The sequence below is a fragment of the Saccoglossus kowalevskii genome, chromosome 15, assembly GCF_978046115.1.
Source record: "Saccoglossus kowalevskii chromosome 15, keSacKowa6.1, whole genome shotgun sequence".
Taxonomy (NCBI): Eukaryota; Metazoa; Hemichordata; class Enteropneusta; family Harrimaniidae; genus Saccoglossus; species Saccoglossus kowalevskii.
In genome coordinates this window covers 8,144,687-8,164,247 of record NC_140655.1, presented here as the reverse complement: position 1 = coordinate 8,164,247, position 19,561 = coordinate 8,144,687, and the positions used below count along the sequence as shown (strand labels likewise).

Sequence of the window (19,561 nt, the reverse complement as noted above, 5' to 3'; positions counted from 1 at the left end):
ATGGAACATATAAGGGATATACACACTGTATGATGAAAAAAATTTCATGAATTTTTATAATTTTGTGATCTTGGTTGTACAGCCTGGACACTTGCACCTTGGGCGACACCAATTCATGCTGATCATTACAAACTCCCACCGCTAATAAATATTTCATTTTTTTTTTTTTGTAACAGTACCAGATGACTTCCATGAAGTTTTACATAAATATACTGAGCAAGGATTCCGCGTTATTGCGTTGGCATGGAAACCAATGAAGAGCAAGTTTTCATGGCATCAGTCTCACCGCATTGGCAGGTATGTATGTTTTTTTTACGTATTTGAAATCAAGCGTAACTAATATATATATATTGTTCTTTATTAAATTTTTGCTAAGAATATGCTGATATGAAAATTGTCTTGGCCAATCATGTAGGCCAAACTTATAGGACACATATACACATGTATCTGTTTCACGATCCGATTCAAGAAGGCCAAATAGCAGCCATTTTAGTGTTTAAAATCATCAAAAATATGCATTTCTGTTATTCCAGAGCAAGATCTCGCTTGTGCATAGACAGATTTTGTTCAAAATTGGTACATATACATTGACTATAGTGCTACAAATGCATGTTTTTGATATGCTTTGACTGATCATGTTCAAACTAAACTAATTTTTACACGTATGCACATGCATTTGTTTCGTCACCTAATTCAAGATGGCAAAATGTCAGCCATTTTTAACCCCTAAGTCAATTTCAGACACCATCCACAAAATAGTCCCATTTATAGTTTGCTCTTTTTCACAAATTTTTGATCAAAAAGTAGAAGCAATGTCTGTCTGGTTCAAAATTATTTTTGGTTTCCATGAAAATTTAAGCAGGAACAAGTTCAACAATCAAGGATTAAAGCTAAAAATGTATCAAGTTCCCAACATTTCAAAACTGAATTAAATCAAATAATAATGTCATTCACACCTGACTGGCTTCAGTTTTGTTTACATGACAGGGACTATGTCATCGTTGAATTTTTTCTCCTTCAAATTTAGAACTGAAGTTGAGTGTGAGTTGATCTTCCTTGGGTTGCTAATTATGCAGAACACATTAAAACCAGAGACAACACCAATCATACAACAGTTAAAAAAAGCCAATATTCGAACTGTCATGGTTACTGGTGAGTATTCAATTCATAGTAATGAGTCATGCACTGGGGTGGATCATTTGCTTGGAATGTTCTCTTGGGTAATATTTCTTATATTGCTTGTCGTGATAATTTTGCAAAGTATTTGGGTAGAGTCTGTCGTGGTCGTCGCTGTTAACCATTTACTTGAAAGCAAAATAACTAAACAAGTTTTCATTCAATCTTCGTCTAGCCTGATTACCTGATTATTAACTATCACTGCAATTTTTGTTTTATTTATTATTTTATTGAGTCTTGCACCAAAAACAACAGAATTTGCCATTCCATAAAACGCCATATCAGCACACATTCCAAAAACGTATCAACACTTATTTGAACGTTCAAATTTTTTCTTATATGGCGTAAACTAGATCACCATCAACGTCACATTCAAATATTTTCCTTTGTTTACATTAGACCCAGAAGTGTTATAGCAAGCGATGGAAATAGTTACTCACGCAAACATTCACACTCCACTAGGCATTTTCCATTCCGGAAAAATGTATAGCAAGATTATCACTAGGATACTGCCAAGTATGCTCTACTACACGTTAGTCGATATGATCACCGTACTAACTTTGTGCATACTTGGCAGTATTCTAGTGATAACCTCGTATTATACAGTTCTAGAAGTGGAAGTCAGGCGTGTATATGCAATAATTTATGTTAGGTTTCTGCATTATACTTGATTAGAAGGGATATATAGTTGAGAACTATTAGTACAATTAGATTTTATATAATCTCAGATTAGATAAACCGCTCGGTTTTGCATGTGTAATTTAATAATTTATGAAAATTATTAAAAGTACGCATATTTTGCTTTATTTAGGTGATAATATGTTGACGGCGATCAGTGTAGCTAAGGACTGTGGTATGATAGAAACACATGAAAAGGTGATAATAGTGACTGGTGTCCCACCTATGGATGGCAGGCCGGCTTCCATCAAATGGAATTATGAAGAGAATCCCATATTGAAAGATGAAATGGATGACCCAAATACTGAACAGCAAGTAAATATGTGATTATTAACCGTTTCAACTGTGCTTGATGTTGTTTCTCAGATAAATGTGAACTGTACTTTCATGTAGTGCATGCAGAATTTATTTATTTACAGGATGAGTGCCAAATTGTCCTGCTCAAATTGGGGTTAATTTTTTCAAATATTTTTTAATATTCACTAAATCAATCCTAAATTTGAACCTGACAACAAAATGTGACAGTTTTTGATTAAAAAATTTGAATTTTTTTTGCACCATATTTTTTGTTTAAAGGAGCAGATTATAAATATTTTGTGCATGGTGCCTGAAGTCAACTTTGGCACACAAAAGGTTAAATATTTCTCCAATAACTAATTACGCTGTATTAAATTCCAGTGATATACAATGTATTTCAAATTTAATCATGTTGTATTGCTTGGAATTTATAGGGGAGACAGAGGCCTGGCTTTTATCACTCCGTACATAGAATTTGAGATCTATGAATGAATTCTGGCGATAAAAACAACTTGTATGTTGACCTCTGCTTTCCTTTAAAAAACCCGTCTATAAATGTATCTCATTCTACACTACACATCATTACCTCTATTGTCTAACATATGTGAACTGAAAATAATAATATAATACAATGTTGGCACTTTGTATTATACATGTATGCAGGGGGAGGGGGAGACTGGTACTACGTTCATGTTACGGGATCTCGGCACGTGCCGAAATTTTTATTCCTCTGTGTTTGCAGAGGGATTACAGCGGTTTTGTTCACGTTAGTCAGGACCCACTTAGGAGCGACTCGGCTCGTGTCGAAATCACAGCCTCATTAGTCGATCTGTTAAACGTGGAAAACGATACGCATATGATGATAATAATGATTACTATATTGAAATTATATCCATTTGCTGTTATGGTATTTATTATGAGTCATCGTGCACTTGAACGGCAAAGAAGATTTGAAAAACAATTATTTTTCACGTCAATGTAGCATTGCAAAAAAATAGCGGTTGCAGCAGCACATAAATATGCATCGCTGACGAAGGTTTGCATTCATTTCATTCATTACTACAGCATCCAACTATATACTAGTATATCTACATTTCCAATATTTACATATTGTCATTTCATACTATCGGGTAGTATGAATCAGCATACTAGTATGTTCTTATAAATGTACCATGAGGGCGTGATTTAGGCTCATGCATAGCGTTCAGGCAGCAAATCTTGGCACGTGCCGTATTCCTATCCCAAGCATCTATCGGGACTGGAATCAAGTTTTTTTTTGGCACATGTCGACTCTGCCCCGACCGTTCACACACAAATTTCGGCACGTGTCGACTCGGCCCTGAGTCCCGGCACGTGCCGAGATCTCTAACGTGAACGCCACTTCAGTGAGCTAAATATTACAAGTCCGTAATCAGATCAGATATTACATCATTGTCGTAATCAATAAAAAAAATATTTCTCTCTCAACAGCTGCTAATTAAATATTTATATTCAAAAGTCATCAAGTTATACATAAATGAAAAGATTCCTGTTGATTTCAAGTGATTAATCTGTTTCAAGAGAAATGTTTGCTTACTTTTTACTACAATGCTTTCGTATCTTATTTGGTGAGCAAAATTATGTTCACTCATTCACTCTATGCAATCCCACTGATTAGTTTGAGCGTCACGTCACATATTTAAACATATTTTTAAGTGTGGTCACCATTCAAGGCCATTTGTTTTTGTAATTTAGGATTGCCATCTAAATTATGGAATTCTGTTAGATAAGATTTCTAATGAACTCCACAAAACCCAAAGTTCTTGTGATGCTTATAGCAAATAAAGAGTTTTTCTGCAGATCAACAGATTGGGAATGCATCTCTAACACAGCATTTTCAGAAACATACAATTTTTTTGAGAAATGTACTTTATTTTTTCTCTCATTATAAACAGACTTACCACCATACTATGACGATAGAAGAGGGTAGTAATTATCACTTCGCTGTGTCCGGCAAATCATTTGGTGTTATTAAAAACCACTTCCCGCAATTGATGTCCAAGGTAAAGATTTCATCTATTGATTCAGGATTTAGTCTTGTCACTAACCATTATAATATGTACTTGTTTGCTTTGGAAATGTTAATTAAGTTCTGTTTATGTTTTAGTAAATTAATTACAATATCTTCTACATCATATGATACTTAAAATTTTGAAAAGACAAAAATGGAAAACAATTCTGTTTCCCAAAATATTGGCTAAATATTACATTAAAACAAAATTGCTGATTTTCTGACATGCAAATCAAGGGTAATTGGTAGGGTCAAACCCAAACTATATTTCGCGGGAACTTTCACAAATTCTGACGTCGAATTGAAACCAAAGGCGATGGAAGTTGTGGAAAGTGTAAGGGAAAAGAAAGATTTAATAGTTTCCGTGCCAACTGGGTATGGGACGCCGTCTTGAATAACCAAACACCTGTGTATTGATATGTGGCAAATCATAGCGTGAAAAATCATGTGTGGCAGAGGTGTTAGCCTGCCTACGCTAAGAACTCTGGGATGGAGAGTGGAAAAGTCATGTGTGGCAGAGGTGTTAGCCTGTCTACGCTAAGAACTCTGGGATGGAGAGTGGAAAAGTCATGTGTGGCAGAGGTGTTAGCCTGCCTACGCTAAGAACTCTGGGATGGAGAGTGGAAAAGTCATGTGTGGCAGAGGTGTTAGCCTGTCTACGCTAAGAACTCTGGGATGGAGAGTGGAAAAGTCATGTGTGGCAGAGGTGTTAGCCTGTCTACGCTAAGAACTCTGGGATGGAGAGTGGAAAACCCATTGTTACTGTGAATGTGTGCATATTTTTTTGAATAAGAACAAGCAGGGGCTCTCTAGGGATGAATAGCTACCGGTAATCCATAACAAAAATGAACATCTAAAGATTTTTGAAAGCGATTTATGTTTCATGTGTTTTCTACTCCTGTCCACCTCACTATAGAGCTTGTAGATTACTGCTTTACACATTCATTTATATTGCATGTATTCATCGTCTGATCTCACCTCTCAGGGCACTGTTTTTAATAAAAGTTGCTCTCAGGGATGATTTTACTGTAAATTTATTTAATTATTTAACCCTAATCTTGTCCAGTCTCGTGTATTTTTACAGTTAATCTTGCTGTTCACTGACATCAAATAAATCCTTGCATAAAATTACAAGTTTCCCAGTATTTCCCCTAAGCAAATGTGGCACTGAGAAATGTTGTGATATTATTTCAAAAAATCTATTTGAATCGTGTGTTTTTGAATACAAAATGCTTAAAACTAAAGAAAATGTTTTTCAGAGTGCTCAATTACTCTTAGAAACCTGATCTTGCAAAAGAATGAAATAGCTGGGAAAATTAATACTTTTACAGTATGAACCACTGATACTACTTTGTTGTGATGATACTGGGTTTTGTAGCTAAGCGACCAGAGTGTACAGCTCTTCTTTTTCGACACTGGAACCACTGACTTCCTTGTCGCTATCGTTTCAGATTGTTGTCAAAGGATGCGTCTTTGCTCGTATGGCACCCGATCAGAAGAGTCAACTTGTTGAAGCTCTGCAGGAAATTGAGTGAGTTCTCTTGATCTATTTTTTGCTCAGTAACTTCATGTGTTGGGCATTATAAAAAACATAGGTGTTTCACACAAATAAATGCTGTAGAATCATGCATGTTTTTGTAAACCACTCAGTAAGCATTGCAGATGACTGTTTAATGAATTTTCTTGCAATACATATCCAAAACATGGTATCCGAACGATCAATTAACCAAACAAATACGTCACCGCCCACTGTGTTCGGATAATCGATGTTTGACTGTATATGCTTCTCTATTGGGTGATTCACTTGTAATGGATAAAAACAAAGAAATATTTATAATAAGGGTATACAACTCAGATAACCTTGTAAGATAATATGCAATGAAGATCTCGTCTCACGAGATCTATATGCGTTTATTCAAACAAATTTTAACCAGTGGCATTGTAAAACGGTGAACACTTGTTCACACATACATAGAAATTATAACAAGATTATTGCCATTTATATAAGCAAAAAACATCCAAAGACACTAGCAAAACAGTCTCATATGAGCGCTAACCAGTTTTTTCATAGAATCAGTCATTTTCATTAGTTTGTACATTTGTCTGGTGATTTCATGATTTCCTAAATTTGTGTGAAATCTTCATTGCATATCATTCATTACCAGTGAATATAAAGTTCAATATGGGATAAAGAGGATTAATGCTTTTCCAGTTATTGCTACTGAAGTTAACCGATTTGAAAAATATTATTATAGAAATATGACTACATTTTCTTTTTTGTATCACGTTAAGTCCTTAAAGGAAAAACTAACTGATAATTATGTACCTCCCTGTAGTTATATTGTTGGTATGTGCGGAGATGGAGCCAATGACTGTGGAGCGTTGAAAACTGCACACGCTGGCATTTCACTGTCAGAAGCTGAAGCATCCGTGGCATCACCGTTTACATCCAATACTCCGAACATCACTTGCGTACCAAAAGTCATCAGGTAGTGTAATCTGAAATATTTGTTGAATTTGCTTCCAAGGACAACTCTCTGTTAAAAATCTCTTTGACTTCCTTTCTAAAGGACACCAGTGAAAACTTGACTGTGAACTGTGCTGTGTGGGGTTTCATTATTTATAGGTTTTTAGTGATGCTTATTTCTCTGATAATTCAAATTTAAATTCATAATTCAGTGCACAGTAATGATGCATTCTCATTGGCAGATTGGTACCACATGATGTCCAGTTATCAGACAATAACTGAACAGTACTTGCGACAGTGCATAAATGCTCAAACAATATTGTGAATAAGAATTAACAATATCCAAAGTTTGACCACATCTGTAAGAATTGTTTTAACAACAAACCCATTATGATTTGTTCATTATAAGATGTTGTGTTCAGTTCCATCTGCAAATTTCCTTTAAGAGTTTTTGACTCCCATGTGCGAAGCACAAAATGGGAGTCTTTGCAGTTAGTGTGTCTGTATGTGTGTATGTGTGTGTGTATGTGTGTCCGACTGTTCCACTGCTATCTCAAGAACCATACATCGGTTTTTGATGAAACTTGGTGCATAGATGCTCTGGGCCAATGCGCAGATTTGATTAGGTTTTGGTGAAAATCCATGCTCGTTAATTACCTAATTTGCATGATAGTTAGCTAATTTTTAGCTGTTCTATGACTGTTCCACTGATATCTAAAGAACCACTCATTGGATTTTGATGAAACTTGGTACATAGATGCTCTGAACATATGCGCAGATTTGATTAATTTTTGGTAATAATCCGTGCATATTAATTACCTAATTTGCATGATAATTAGCTATTTTTTAGTGGTTCCATGACTGTTCCACTGATATCTAAACAACCACTCATTGGATTTTGATGAAACTTGGTACATAGATGCTCTGAACTAATGCTAGGTTTTGATTAGTTTTTGGTAATAATCCGTGGATACTAATTACCTAATTTGCATAATGATTAGTCAATTTTCGGTTTTTCCACTGATATCTCAAGTACTAATCACATTTCAATGAAACTTGGTACATAGATGTCATACGACACTGCACAGACCTGATAGTTTTTATGGTAATATCAGTACATATTAATTACCTAATTTGCATAATTAATTAATTTTCAGCATTTGATATAAGTAGTTAGCATTACATTTCAATGAAACTTGGTACTTACATACTCGAGGACTATGCAGAGATTGATTGTTTTCGATAAATATTTGTGCATATTAATCACCTAATTTGCATAATTAGTTAATTTTCAGCTTTTCCACGGGTATCTCAAGTACTAATCATCGCATTTCAATGAAACTTGGTACATAGATCTTTTAGGACTATGCAGAGACCTGATTAGTTTTAGGGTAAATAATTGTGCATATTAATTACCTAATTTGCATAATTAATTTTCAGCTTTTCTACTGATATCTAAAGTACTAATCATCATATTTCAATGAATCTAGAATTATGCAGACCCAATTAGTTTCCGGTAAATATGTGTGCATATTAATCACCTAATTTGCATAATTAACCAACTTTCACACTGATATCTCAGGTACTATACATCACATATCAATGAATGTACATGGATGCTGTAGGACAATAGACAGACCTGAATAATTGTGGGTTAAAATCTGTACATATTAATTACCTAATTTGCATAATTAACCAATTTTAATCTTTCACACTGATATCTAAAGTACCGTAAAAACTCCAAAATTTCGACCGGTTTTAAATAATTTGTGTTAGAAATGTGACGTGTTTTTAGAGTCAAAATTAAGGTGCATTTTCGGACGGTCGAATTTTTCAGAATAGAAATCAGCAAAAAAAAATGGGGATGATAGACAGTGTGCTTCATTAGTTTTTAAAAAATGCAATGTCCGTCAATTGACGTAAACTTCCTCATGTTTCACGGTAAAAGCAAAGGTCGTGGCCGAGTTGTAACTCAAAATCTAAACAAAGTCATCAATCAGTGAGTATTATGACAAGCAAAACAAAACATCAAGACGCGGAGAAGAGGTCAGCACAAAACTAATAGGTCAAAAGACAAAGCTGTCTCGCACTACCTAGGAAAACTTGCGAATGTTCGAAGTACAGGTACCCATTGGACAAAAGATACATGGAAGTTTAGCAAACGATCTCCCCGACCCAGTGCAATGTATCCGGTTAGAATCAAAGCTCACGTGTCCCTTATTTGAGCACCGTACCGGTGATTTGAGGGACCAAATTCTGCCGTAAATTCGCCCTTGGATTAAAAAATATAATGGGATTTAAGAAAATAAAATGGGACTTTTAAGGTGTATTTTGGCATCATTTTTCGGACATTTCAATCAATCCTGCCGGCTAAAATAGAGTCTAAGTTTTACCGTAGTCATTGACGTCTGTCTATTCAAGAGTACACGTGTATGATTTTTATCGTGACTAGCGTGAGCGGGTAAGCTTCCTTTCGAGAATGAGCTGTTATCACTGTGAACAATGTTAAATTATTCTTCAGATGACCAGTTTATTTTTTAAAAACAACTAATTTTTTTATTTAAAAAAAATCATGCCGTTTTCGCATCATCCAGCTTTTTGATTGGTTAATTAGCGATTTGACCTATTTGACCTAAGAGAACATGGCGGATATCCTACAGCATCAAACGTTTATACGAGACCGGAATCATTCGCTTACGATGAAACTAAGTTGACTTTTATTTGTATTTCATAACCATTCAACAAATTTATTTTGTGTACATTATTATAATCACTACTGAGTACAGTAATAATCAACAATTCAGAAACGCAGCATGCCAAGATTTTTGTGTTCGTTTTTATTTGAAACTTCGTTTATTTAGAATATATTTTCGTTACCAATAAAATAAAAATCTCTCAGTCAATCAGAAACCCGGATTCATGCCTTTGAGGAAGGTCCCGTTTGAACGCTCACATCGGGGTTTTTTTCGTTTGGGGGAAAACTAAAACTGGTCGCAATTTTCGAATAAGTATGAGTCGGCAATTTTTAGTGGAGTCGAAAATTTGGAGGTAAATAAAACACCGAAACCCGGCAAATAAATAGGCGGTCGAATTTTTAGAGGGGTCGAAATTTTGGAGTTTTCACGGTGCTAATTATTCCATTTCAATGAAACTTAGTACAAAGATGCTCTAGGACAATGTACAAACCTAATTAGTTTGGGGTAAAAATCTGTTCATATTAATTCCCTAATAAGCATAATAATTCATAATTTTTTGGTTCTAATCACATTTCAATTAAACTTGGAGACATAGATTTTCTGTTACATTGCGCAGACCTCATTAGTTTTACACTCAAATCTGGTCATATTAATTTTCTGATTTGCATAATTAGTTTTCAGCTAAGTAATTTCGAATTATATTTAATGTGTCTCCAATACTCTCAGCACATGGGAGTTCTTTCTAAGCTTTCTTTGATTTTGTATGTCATGCCAAGGACAATCTTTTAAATAATCGTCTTGGCAACATTTCACCAATTATTCCCATCCTCATCACACAATAATGTACAATATATCATTCTTTATTTCTTAATTATCCACAGATTGTATTGTTACTCCTTAAGTCAGTAGGTTTAAACCCAGTGAATAGTTCTCAGTCTACAGTAAACAACATTACATGTACATCAGTACTCCCTAACTCAGCATATTGTTTACGGTATATTACAGTTCATGCACTAACTCTTTATAATGTATTTTACAGAGAAGGCAGAGCAGCATTGGTCACATCATTTGGTGTATTTAAATATATGGCATTGTACAGTATGGTTCAGTTTATATCCGTCCTTATATTATATTATGTAAGTATATAAGTTTTTTTCTGTTTTAAAAATGTTACTCAATTTTTTTTTTGTCTGAAAACATGTAGAAATGACCTTTTTGTAACCATCTCCATATGAATTCATGTTAAAGGAATAAAGCCAATTTACCCATATTATAATTATATGATTTTTTTTTTTTTCACCATATTTTATACCCAAATAAAATTTTGAGTTGTGACGAAACATTTTTACCATGGAAACCAATGGGAAATAGATCAAAAAACATTTTTTTTATTTGTGTTTGACAAAGTTTTTCTGCAAAACTTTTTTTTATCTAGAATTTGTGAACAACAGCATAAAGTAAAGCCATATGGTAAGAGTTTGGGAAATACAGGGACAAGTTTTGATGGTTGCCAACTACCTTAAATGGATGGCATGCCTAGAGTTAGAGTTTATCATAACATGTTTTTATATTACAGATCCAGTCCAATCTTGGGGATATGCAATTTCTTTATGTTGATCTTGTCATCACAACCACTGTAGCAGTGTTCAGTAAGTCAGTCATCTTTTCACTACAGGACTATCTCGCCCAAATTTGTCAGCACTTTTTTTTTTTTGTGTTCTTCAATATTTCTGGAAATGAACCCTAATTTTGGTCCGAAGAGATAAAATTTAAGTCAATTTTCAGTTTTTACTCGCCTCTGTGTGTGCGTTTTGACCTTTATTTTAGACATGCTTGGACTGTTTACATTCAAACTAAACACATACATCATACATAATATTATACATATGCACATCAATTTGTTTCAAGATTCGATTTAAGATGGCCGAATGACGGCCATTTTTAGTCCTCGTTCGGACTCTGTCCCAAAACGGAGACTATGTTTTGACCCTTGTGCATCTGTGTGTGCATGTGTGCGTCCGGACCTGTATCTTAGACATGCCTGGATAAATCACAATCAAACATAACACATACATCATACATAATATTATACATATGCACATCAATTTGTTTCACAATCTGTTTCAAGATGGCCGAATGGTGGCCATTTTTGTGCTACAAAATCATCAAAATAAAGCATTTATGGATGGATTTTGTTTAAATTTGGTACATACATTGGACATTATGGGAACTTGATGCACGTCATTTTATTTTTCAGATCCGATTTAAAATGGCCGACTGGCAGCTATTTTGTTTTAATGAATGCAGTTCTAGTGCCATATCTCCATGTGCCATGCTTTGACCGATTATGTTCTGATTTTATATATTCATTATACATCATGACATAGATAGTCAAACCAATCTATCTGATTTAAAATGACCAAATGGCAGCTCATTTTGTGCTAAAAAATCATCAAAATCACGCATTTCTGGCATTCCAGAACTGGATCTTGGCATTTATGGATGGATTTTTTCAAAATTGGTGATACATTATATATTTTTAGTCCTTGGTGCACGTCATTTTGTTTTTCAGAACAAATTTATAATGGCTGACTGACTGCCATTTTGTTTTAATGAATGCGGCTCTATGAAATCGAGTCATAGATATACAAATGTATTCAAAATGGCCATTCCAGATCGATATGGACAAGTACTCGTTTGATGATTAGACACAAGATGACTGAATGTCAACCATTTTAATGTTAAAAAGTCAATCTATATTACTGACATGTTTATGTTACTATAAACAACACTACATGTATACATCTTAAATTTGATAACCAACAGGGACTGTGTCATGCATGGCTTGCTTACCTTGCACTCCATATCCTATATGTGCATGCATGCAAAGTGTTGTATATTCAGTGTTCAGCAAAGTGAGCTATTACACATCAAGTAAATCAATATTGAGGGCAGTGTTTATGAACTTTATCTAACTATTCTTCGTGGCGGAGCTACGTCACAACACATTGCTAAGTGCGCACAACTGTACCAGGTATTTCTATGGGCTCTGCGCAAGCTGGTGTGGAACGCCAGTCGAAGAGCCGATGAAAATAGCTAAATTCGTGAAAACAGAACAAAAATCAACTTTGAAGTAATGCTGGACGACAAAATTTTTATGTTGGACATGCAGGGGTAATTCTGTTACACTGTTCAGGGGAGTCTCAACAACCAACCCAAAGTACAGTTTTCTGAAAGTTGTCTGCCTTTGTTTCTGTGATGGTTGACAGGCAATGAAAATGCCCGGATGTACGTTCCTGAGATTTAAGGGCAAGGTTTATGAACTACTGTGGAATACTTTATTTTCGCTGGAATTAATTTTCCCTGAAAAGGCTTTTTGGGCATTTTTTTATGGAATTTATTTTCACTGATTTTTTATGAGTTTAATGTGAAATATAGGAAAAAAAAGTATATTCGCTGGATTTATTTTCACGGAATCATTCCTTCAGCGAAAATTGTGAAAATAAATTCCAAGCGAAAATAAAGTATTCTACAGTGTATCTAACTGTTGAGAGAAGTCTTTATAAATTATTTTCGACTATAGAGGGCAGCATATAAATTACATTGAACTGGAATCTGTATTTTTCCTATGTAAAAAAAAAAAATTAATTAATCAATAAACATGTATACATCATTCTTTATAGTGGGTCGAACCGAAGCATATCCGCTGCTCGTCGCTAAAAGGCCGTCTGGCAGTTTAGTATCGGCACCGATTTTATTCTCACTGATAGTACAAGTTTTGATACAAGTGTTCATACAAGCTGGTGCCTACTTCTGTCTTCTTGCGCAACCATGGTATGTATCCTTCATTTGAATGGATTTTACAAATTTCTGTTCCTCAGTAAGGGATCGTAGATATTTAAAACACTCATGCTGCAAACATAACCTCTTCCTTAAATATTCAATCTCCTCTTCTATCGCCTAAGTGACAGATTGAATGCAGAAACAAAATGGAACAAAAAATATAAATCAAATTTGATTATTTTTCTCACCGTAGTGAAATCATCCTCAACCTGTGTATGCATGTTTTAATTAACCCCAGCTCGTAACCAAATATTATTCCCTCCCCCTCCCATGGCTAACTCTAAATTTTGGCTAACTCCAAAATTTTGATATTCTGCTATGTAGTACATCGTACATATTGCAGGGGTAGTAACTGTACCTAAACTTGTTTCCAAACTTGTTTGGCGAGTTGAATTTGTGGAATCCCCATAAAGGCATACATAAATCCAAAACATTTTTGTTAATAGATGAGATAGATGCACGTTGTTTTTTTTCTGTGATATGGAAAATAATAAAACATAAATTAGAATATTAAAATGAATGAGTAGAAATCGATGAGATGAGTTTCCCCCAAAGCGCCCTCTAGAGTTCAATTTTTATCCTATAATCCTTTGCGAAATCCAATATGTAGTTAACACATTTCTTCTCTATACCTCGGTGAGTGACAAATTAAGCAGTTTAAATTGTTATTCACATAGCCTTTGTGAAAGGTTTGACTAGTATCTGCGGGCACCACATTTATTCCCCTTCCTGTTGATAATGATAGTGGTTACTTTGTCTGATCATTGCTGTTGTCATTATAAACATCAGTACCAGGTATTATTGTTGTGTAGTGTCTAAAATTTGCCATTTTGTTCTTGGAGTGAATGGATTTGACATGCAGATTTATTTTTTATCAGAAACCATATGTTCTATTAGAAGTGCATCTCCAATAGAAGTGCATATAAACCAATATTTGCATTGTATGCTGGATCATTCTAATACCATATCTTAGCACATGCACACTTTCTGTGTTTGTAGTTTTACGATTATTAATCAGAATCTGATAAAATGCATGTATATCTATTTCAATGAAAATGATATTATATGAACATCAGAATCAGCCTCTGCAGTCTTGGATGATACAAACATGAACACAATGACTGTGGAGGTAGCAACCACAGACAAACCACTTTAAATATTAAATATTTTCCATTTCAATCGGCAGGTTTGTTCCCCTGGAACCCCAACCGAATGCAGATGAAAATATCCTGTGTTTTGAGAATACCGTTATTTTCCTGATTTCATCATACCAATATATAATCCTAGCTGCAGCGTTCTCTAAAGGACGACCATACAGACTGCCATTATACACCAATAGTAAGTACTGTTGTTGTTGTTGTTGTTTTATATTCAGGATATTTTGTTGAGGTGTTTAGTTCAATTCCGACCCAAGGTTGTAGACCAGTCTTTTACATTGACTTGACCAGATAAGGGTTAAACGTCTCAAAGAACATAAAGGGTCTGTGACTGAACTTCAACAGTGTGTCACTTTGATTTGTCAACTCAACTCAAGATGACCAGTTCGTAGCCATTTTGCTTTTGACAAATCTTGACAGTCTGTCCATTCTCATGCAAATTTGAACCAATTTGGAAGCTGAAATTATTTTAAAACGTGCTTCTGGGCGGGAATACCTGTGAGTTGTGGTTCATGAATATTCCTACCGAGGTCATAGTATCAGATGCGTAATTTTTATTTACATTGAGTCGAGCCGAAAGTTAGGGAATTGTCAGAATTTACCACTGGGAACATTGAAGCACTGTACACAGAGGGAGTTTCTAACAGGGAAGTCGCAAGAAGACTGGAAAGTTCTGAAGGCTCTTTACATTTCAACCTGCGGAAACTTTGTCTGCGAGGTGGTATAGGCAACCGCCGTCGATTAGGTCGACCAAGGCGTACAACAGAACGCGAAGACCAATCTAGTTTAACGAATCGGTTTAACACTGCCCGTGATTTACGTGTCAATTTTAATCAACTCACTAGAAAATGATCAAGTTTAAGCACAATAAAATCAAGACTATATAAGGATGGTATTCTGTTTTGCTAAAAAGATACCATAACTACAATCTCAACAAATCTCGGCACGGTTGCTATTTGCCAGACAATACATTAACTTGAACTCGGTGGGCTCAAGTTATTTGGTCGGGCGAATCGTAGTTTACCATTTTTGTAGCTGTGGAAAATTATTTGTACGTCAGAGACCAGGTAAAGAGTACGAGTTGTAATGTATTAAATCTACAATAAAATTTGGTGGTGGAACTGTCATGGTGTGGGGTTGTTTTTTGGCTACGGATTGCTAGTCCGTGTACCGACAACCGCGAATCAAGGATCAAGGATCAAGTAACCATCACTGGAAGTTGATACACTTTATGTTGTTTTGTAAAGTCTACTGAAGATGGCCAACTCAATTCATCTATACGATGCTTTTTATATGTGTGCATTTCTTGAAGCCAAAGTATGTTGTTTTGTAAAGTCTACTAAAGATGGCCAACTCAATTCATCTATACGATGCTTTTTATATGTGTGCATTTCTTGAAGCCAAAGTATGTTGTTTTGTAAAGTCTACTAAAGATGGCCAACTCAATTCATCTATACGATGCTTTTTATATGTGTGCATTTCTTGAAGCCAAAGTATGTTGTTTTGTATAGTCTACTGAAGATGGCCAACTCAATTCATCTATAAGGTGCTTTTCACATGTGTGCATTTCTTGAAGCCAAAGTATGTTGTTTTGTAAAGTCTACTAAAGATGGCCAACTCAATTCATCTATACGATGCTTTTTATATGTGTGCATTTCTTGAAGCCAAAGTATGATGTTTTGTAAAGTCTACTAAAGATGGCCAACTCAATTCATCTATACGATGCTTTTTATATGTGTGCATTTCTTGAAGCCAAAGTATGATGTTTTGTAAAGTCTACTGAAGATGGCCAACTCAATTCATCTATACGATGCTTTTTATATGTGTGCATTTCTTGAAGCCAAAGTATGATGTTTTGTAAAGTCTACTAAAGATGGCCAACTCAATTCATCTATAAGGTGCTTTTCACATGTGTGCATTTCTTGAAGCCAAAGTATGTTGTTTTGTAAAGTCTACTAAAGATGGCCAACTCAATTCATCTATAAGGTGCTTTTCACATGTGTGCATTTCTTGAAGCCAAAGTATGTTTTGTAAAGTCTACTAAAGATGGCCAACTCAATTCATCTATAAGGTGCTTTTCACATGTGTGCATTTCTTGAAGCCAAAGTATGTTGTTTTGTAAAGTCTACTAAAGATGGCCAACTCAATTCATCTATAAGGTGCTTTTTACATGTGTGCATTTCTTGAAGCCAAAGTATGTTGTTTTGTAAAGTCTACTAAAGATGGCCAACTCAATTCATCTATAAGGTGCTTTTCACATGTGTGCATTTCTTGAAGCCAAAGTATGTTGTTTTGTAAAGTCTATTGAAGATGGCCAACTCAATTCATCTGTAAGGTGCTTTTCACATGTGTGCATTTCTTGAAGCCAAAGTATGTTGTTTTGTAAAGTCTACTAAAGATGGCCAACTCAATTCATCTATAAGGTGCTTTTTACATGTGTGCATTTCTTGAAGCCAAAGTATGTTGTTTTGTAAAGTCTACTAAAGATGGCCAACTCAATTCATCTATAAGGTGCTTTTCACATGTGTGCATTTCTTGAAGCCAAAGTTAAAAAATATTCACTACCCTGTATGCAAAATCTATATAAGAAGCCCCTGGCTTCTATTAAAATGGTGCAATGCAACAGAGAGCATGCAACTTCTAATAGAGTATCTACACATATAAGAAAAGTGAATTTGTGGTTTTGAATTGTTCAAAACAAATTAGTGCGACTTCTATTACTAGTACTTAGTAATGGGGATTCCAATACAGATATAGTATAATTATTTTTTGCATTTTGCCTATTTTCCAATCCAAAATGGCCACCAGATTTGAGAATAAACACTATAAAAATATTTCATTGATGGAATCTTTTCATCATCAAAATGTCTTATCAAATTGTTTTCAAAATTTGTTATGACATAATTGCATTCATTCTAAAGTACAATGTCGCATTCTAATTTGTATTTGTTTATTTGCAGTTCTTTTTATGGCGTCCTTAGTGTTACTGACTGCGTGTACAATCTGGCTAACATTGTACCCAACAGAACTTGTTGCTAATTTTATGCAGGTATGCATAATTACAGATGTATATCACAGTTCTTTCACTGGTGGCATAGTATTTCCACATTCCATATGCAAATGAGGTCTGAGAGCAAATAAAGTAGTTCTTTCAGGAGTACCGTTAAAATAAACAATATTTAAAAGTATAATATTTTTCCCTTGGGGTATATGAATATACTTGTCAAGTGAAATGAAATTTGAACAACAGTATTTTTAGGCAGTCACTTATTTCGACTAAAACTAATTTGCATATCACCCATGCAATAATGTTTTCGGTATTTTCACAGTCAATATGCAAATGACATGGTATTTCCATTGGCAACCAAACTATTTTTATTTTGTAAACACATTTTCATCTGCTATTTTTATCCGGTTTAAATCGTTCAGCAACATTTTTGGTATATCATGTGTACATCACATGGAATACTGCGATTTGGAGAACTTAATGTATGTTGACCACCTGAGTTTTATAAAGGGCACTCGGAAGATCCACCATCAGTGATTACTAGAGATGCGGTGTATTCTGCTGTACTTTCACTCGCTTCTCTCTTGAAAGTATGGCCGCAGGATACACCGCATTACTCATGAAAATAGCTTCCATACGCAATGAAATCCACAAGGAGGGTGTGGGGTTCTGTCATAGTACATACTTTTATTTAATGTTGGCACAGAGCCGCCCAGGGGCTTGCGGCTTTGCTCTGGTTGCCTTTCGAGCTGGCCCTAAAACTGGCTTACAATGTATCTGTAAAAGTATGCCTGTATTGTACTACTGTAAGGTCATCACCAAAACATTTTGGCATTTTTAACAACCATATTTAATCTATTACAAACGCAAGGAATAACAAATACTTATTAAATTCCTATAATTTCTGTGTAACTGCAGTTCTACACGTGCTTGGTTTGTTGGCATTCCCTGCAGTTGCCTTCCCATTTATAAGATTGGATGTGTGGTGGCATTATATAGTGTTTTGGAAAAAACAAACGAATGAAAACAAAATTTTCAGCTTAAGTAATTATGTGAACAATTGTGTGTTTTGTATGGTTTGTATTCAGCCTCTGTCAGATGTGTGTATTTAAATTTCTTTTTCTGTATTAATCTTCTAGCTGATGTTTCCTGAAATGCCATTTAAATTTCGATGTGTGATTCTAGCGTTTGCAGCTGGTAACCTCGTTGCTAGCTTCTTTATTGAGGTGAGTGGATGACTTTATAGTTGCTCTAATGTCAACGTGCCGCATACTTGCTGCCTGAGTAGCGTCAATTCCTTCCCTACTTCACAGATGTATACAAACCTTTGGTGGTAATGAGCTGAACAAAAGTGTTTCTGTTTTAATTTTGTTATAAAAGTGCTTTTATTTTGATTTGTTTGTAAAAAAGCCTTTGAAAATTCACTGACCTGCACATACCAAAAATACGAATACTAGTGTGTTCAAATACTAAACTAGTAAAAAGTTCAAAATTCTATATGTCGTCATCATCCATTGTCCAACTTTTAGTTTTGACTTTTGTGTGCAAAGCACACAATGGGAGTAATTGTGGGAAGCCTGTCTGTATGTGTTCATGTATCTATATGTGTTTCACTTCCTTGTGGTCACTTGGATATGTTAACTCTGTTCAGTTACCAGTAATTTTTGTGCGACTGGCTTAGGTATTTTAAGAGATTTTGGTAAAAATGTACCTCATTGGTTTAAAATGGAATAGTATGTAATTGAAGAACACTCTTTCCATGAAACCAAATCTTGGGCATAGAGCTGTTTTAGCTTAACTAAATGGTGTGTGTCTGCACCTGTATCTCAGACATGACTGGGTTAATTTTACACAAACATCACATCATACATATCACATGCATTTTTTCATGGTTCAATTCAATATAGCTGAATGGCAGGCATTGCAGTGCTAAAAATTTAGCAAAATTAGGTATTTCTTCCATTCTGGAACTGGATCTCAGTCTTGCCTGGACATTACATTCAAACTTTGTATGTATGTTAAACAAAATGGGTTGATCCTTGATACATGCCATTTTTTTCTTCCAGGTTTGATTCATAATGGCTGACTGATGGCCATTTTGCTTTTTTTTAAACAAATGCCGTTTTTGGAGCCATATGCTAACATGACTGCATTGCTCATGTTCGAACTTTACACATACATCATGTACCG

The 19,561-nt window shown here is 34.9% G+C and overlaps 1 protein-coding gene across 2 annotated transcripts in view; it reads left to right on the top strand.

Annotated features, from left to right (window-relative positions):
* The window catches only part of LOC102810019 (polyamine-transporting ATPase 13A3-like), a 52,864-nt gene that overhangs the window by 30,236 nt on the left and 3,067 nt on the right, over nt 1-19,561 (top strand). For both annotated transcript variants that reach the window (XM_085508685.1, XM_006819555.3), the window contains exons 18-29: nt 177-297; nt 1,028-1,152; nt 1,988-2,169; nt 4,086-4,193; nt 5,653-5,732; nt 6,538-6,690; nt 10,404-10,500; nt 10,941-11,013; nt 13,048-13,198; nt 14,394-14,545; nt 17,325-17,413; nt 18,511-18,597. In XM_085508685.1, the coding sequence (XP_085364811.1) occupies nt 177-297; nt 1,028-1,152; nt 1,988-2,169; nt 4,086-4,193; nt 5,653-5,732; nt 6,538-6,690; nt 10,404-10,500; nt 10,941-11,013; nt 13,048-13,198; nt 14,394-14,545; nt 17,325-17,413; nt 18,511-18,597 (1,418 nt within the window). The remainder of the gene's footprint in view (nt 1-176; nt 298-1,027; nt 1,153-1,987; nt 2,170-4,085; nt 4,194-5,652; nt 5,733-6,537; nt 6,691-10,403; nt 10,501-10,940; nt 11,014-13,047; nt 13,199-14,393; nt 14,546-17,324; nt 17,414-18,510; nt 18,598-19,561) is intronic.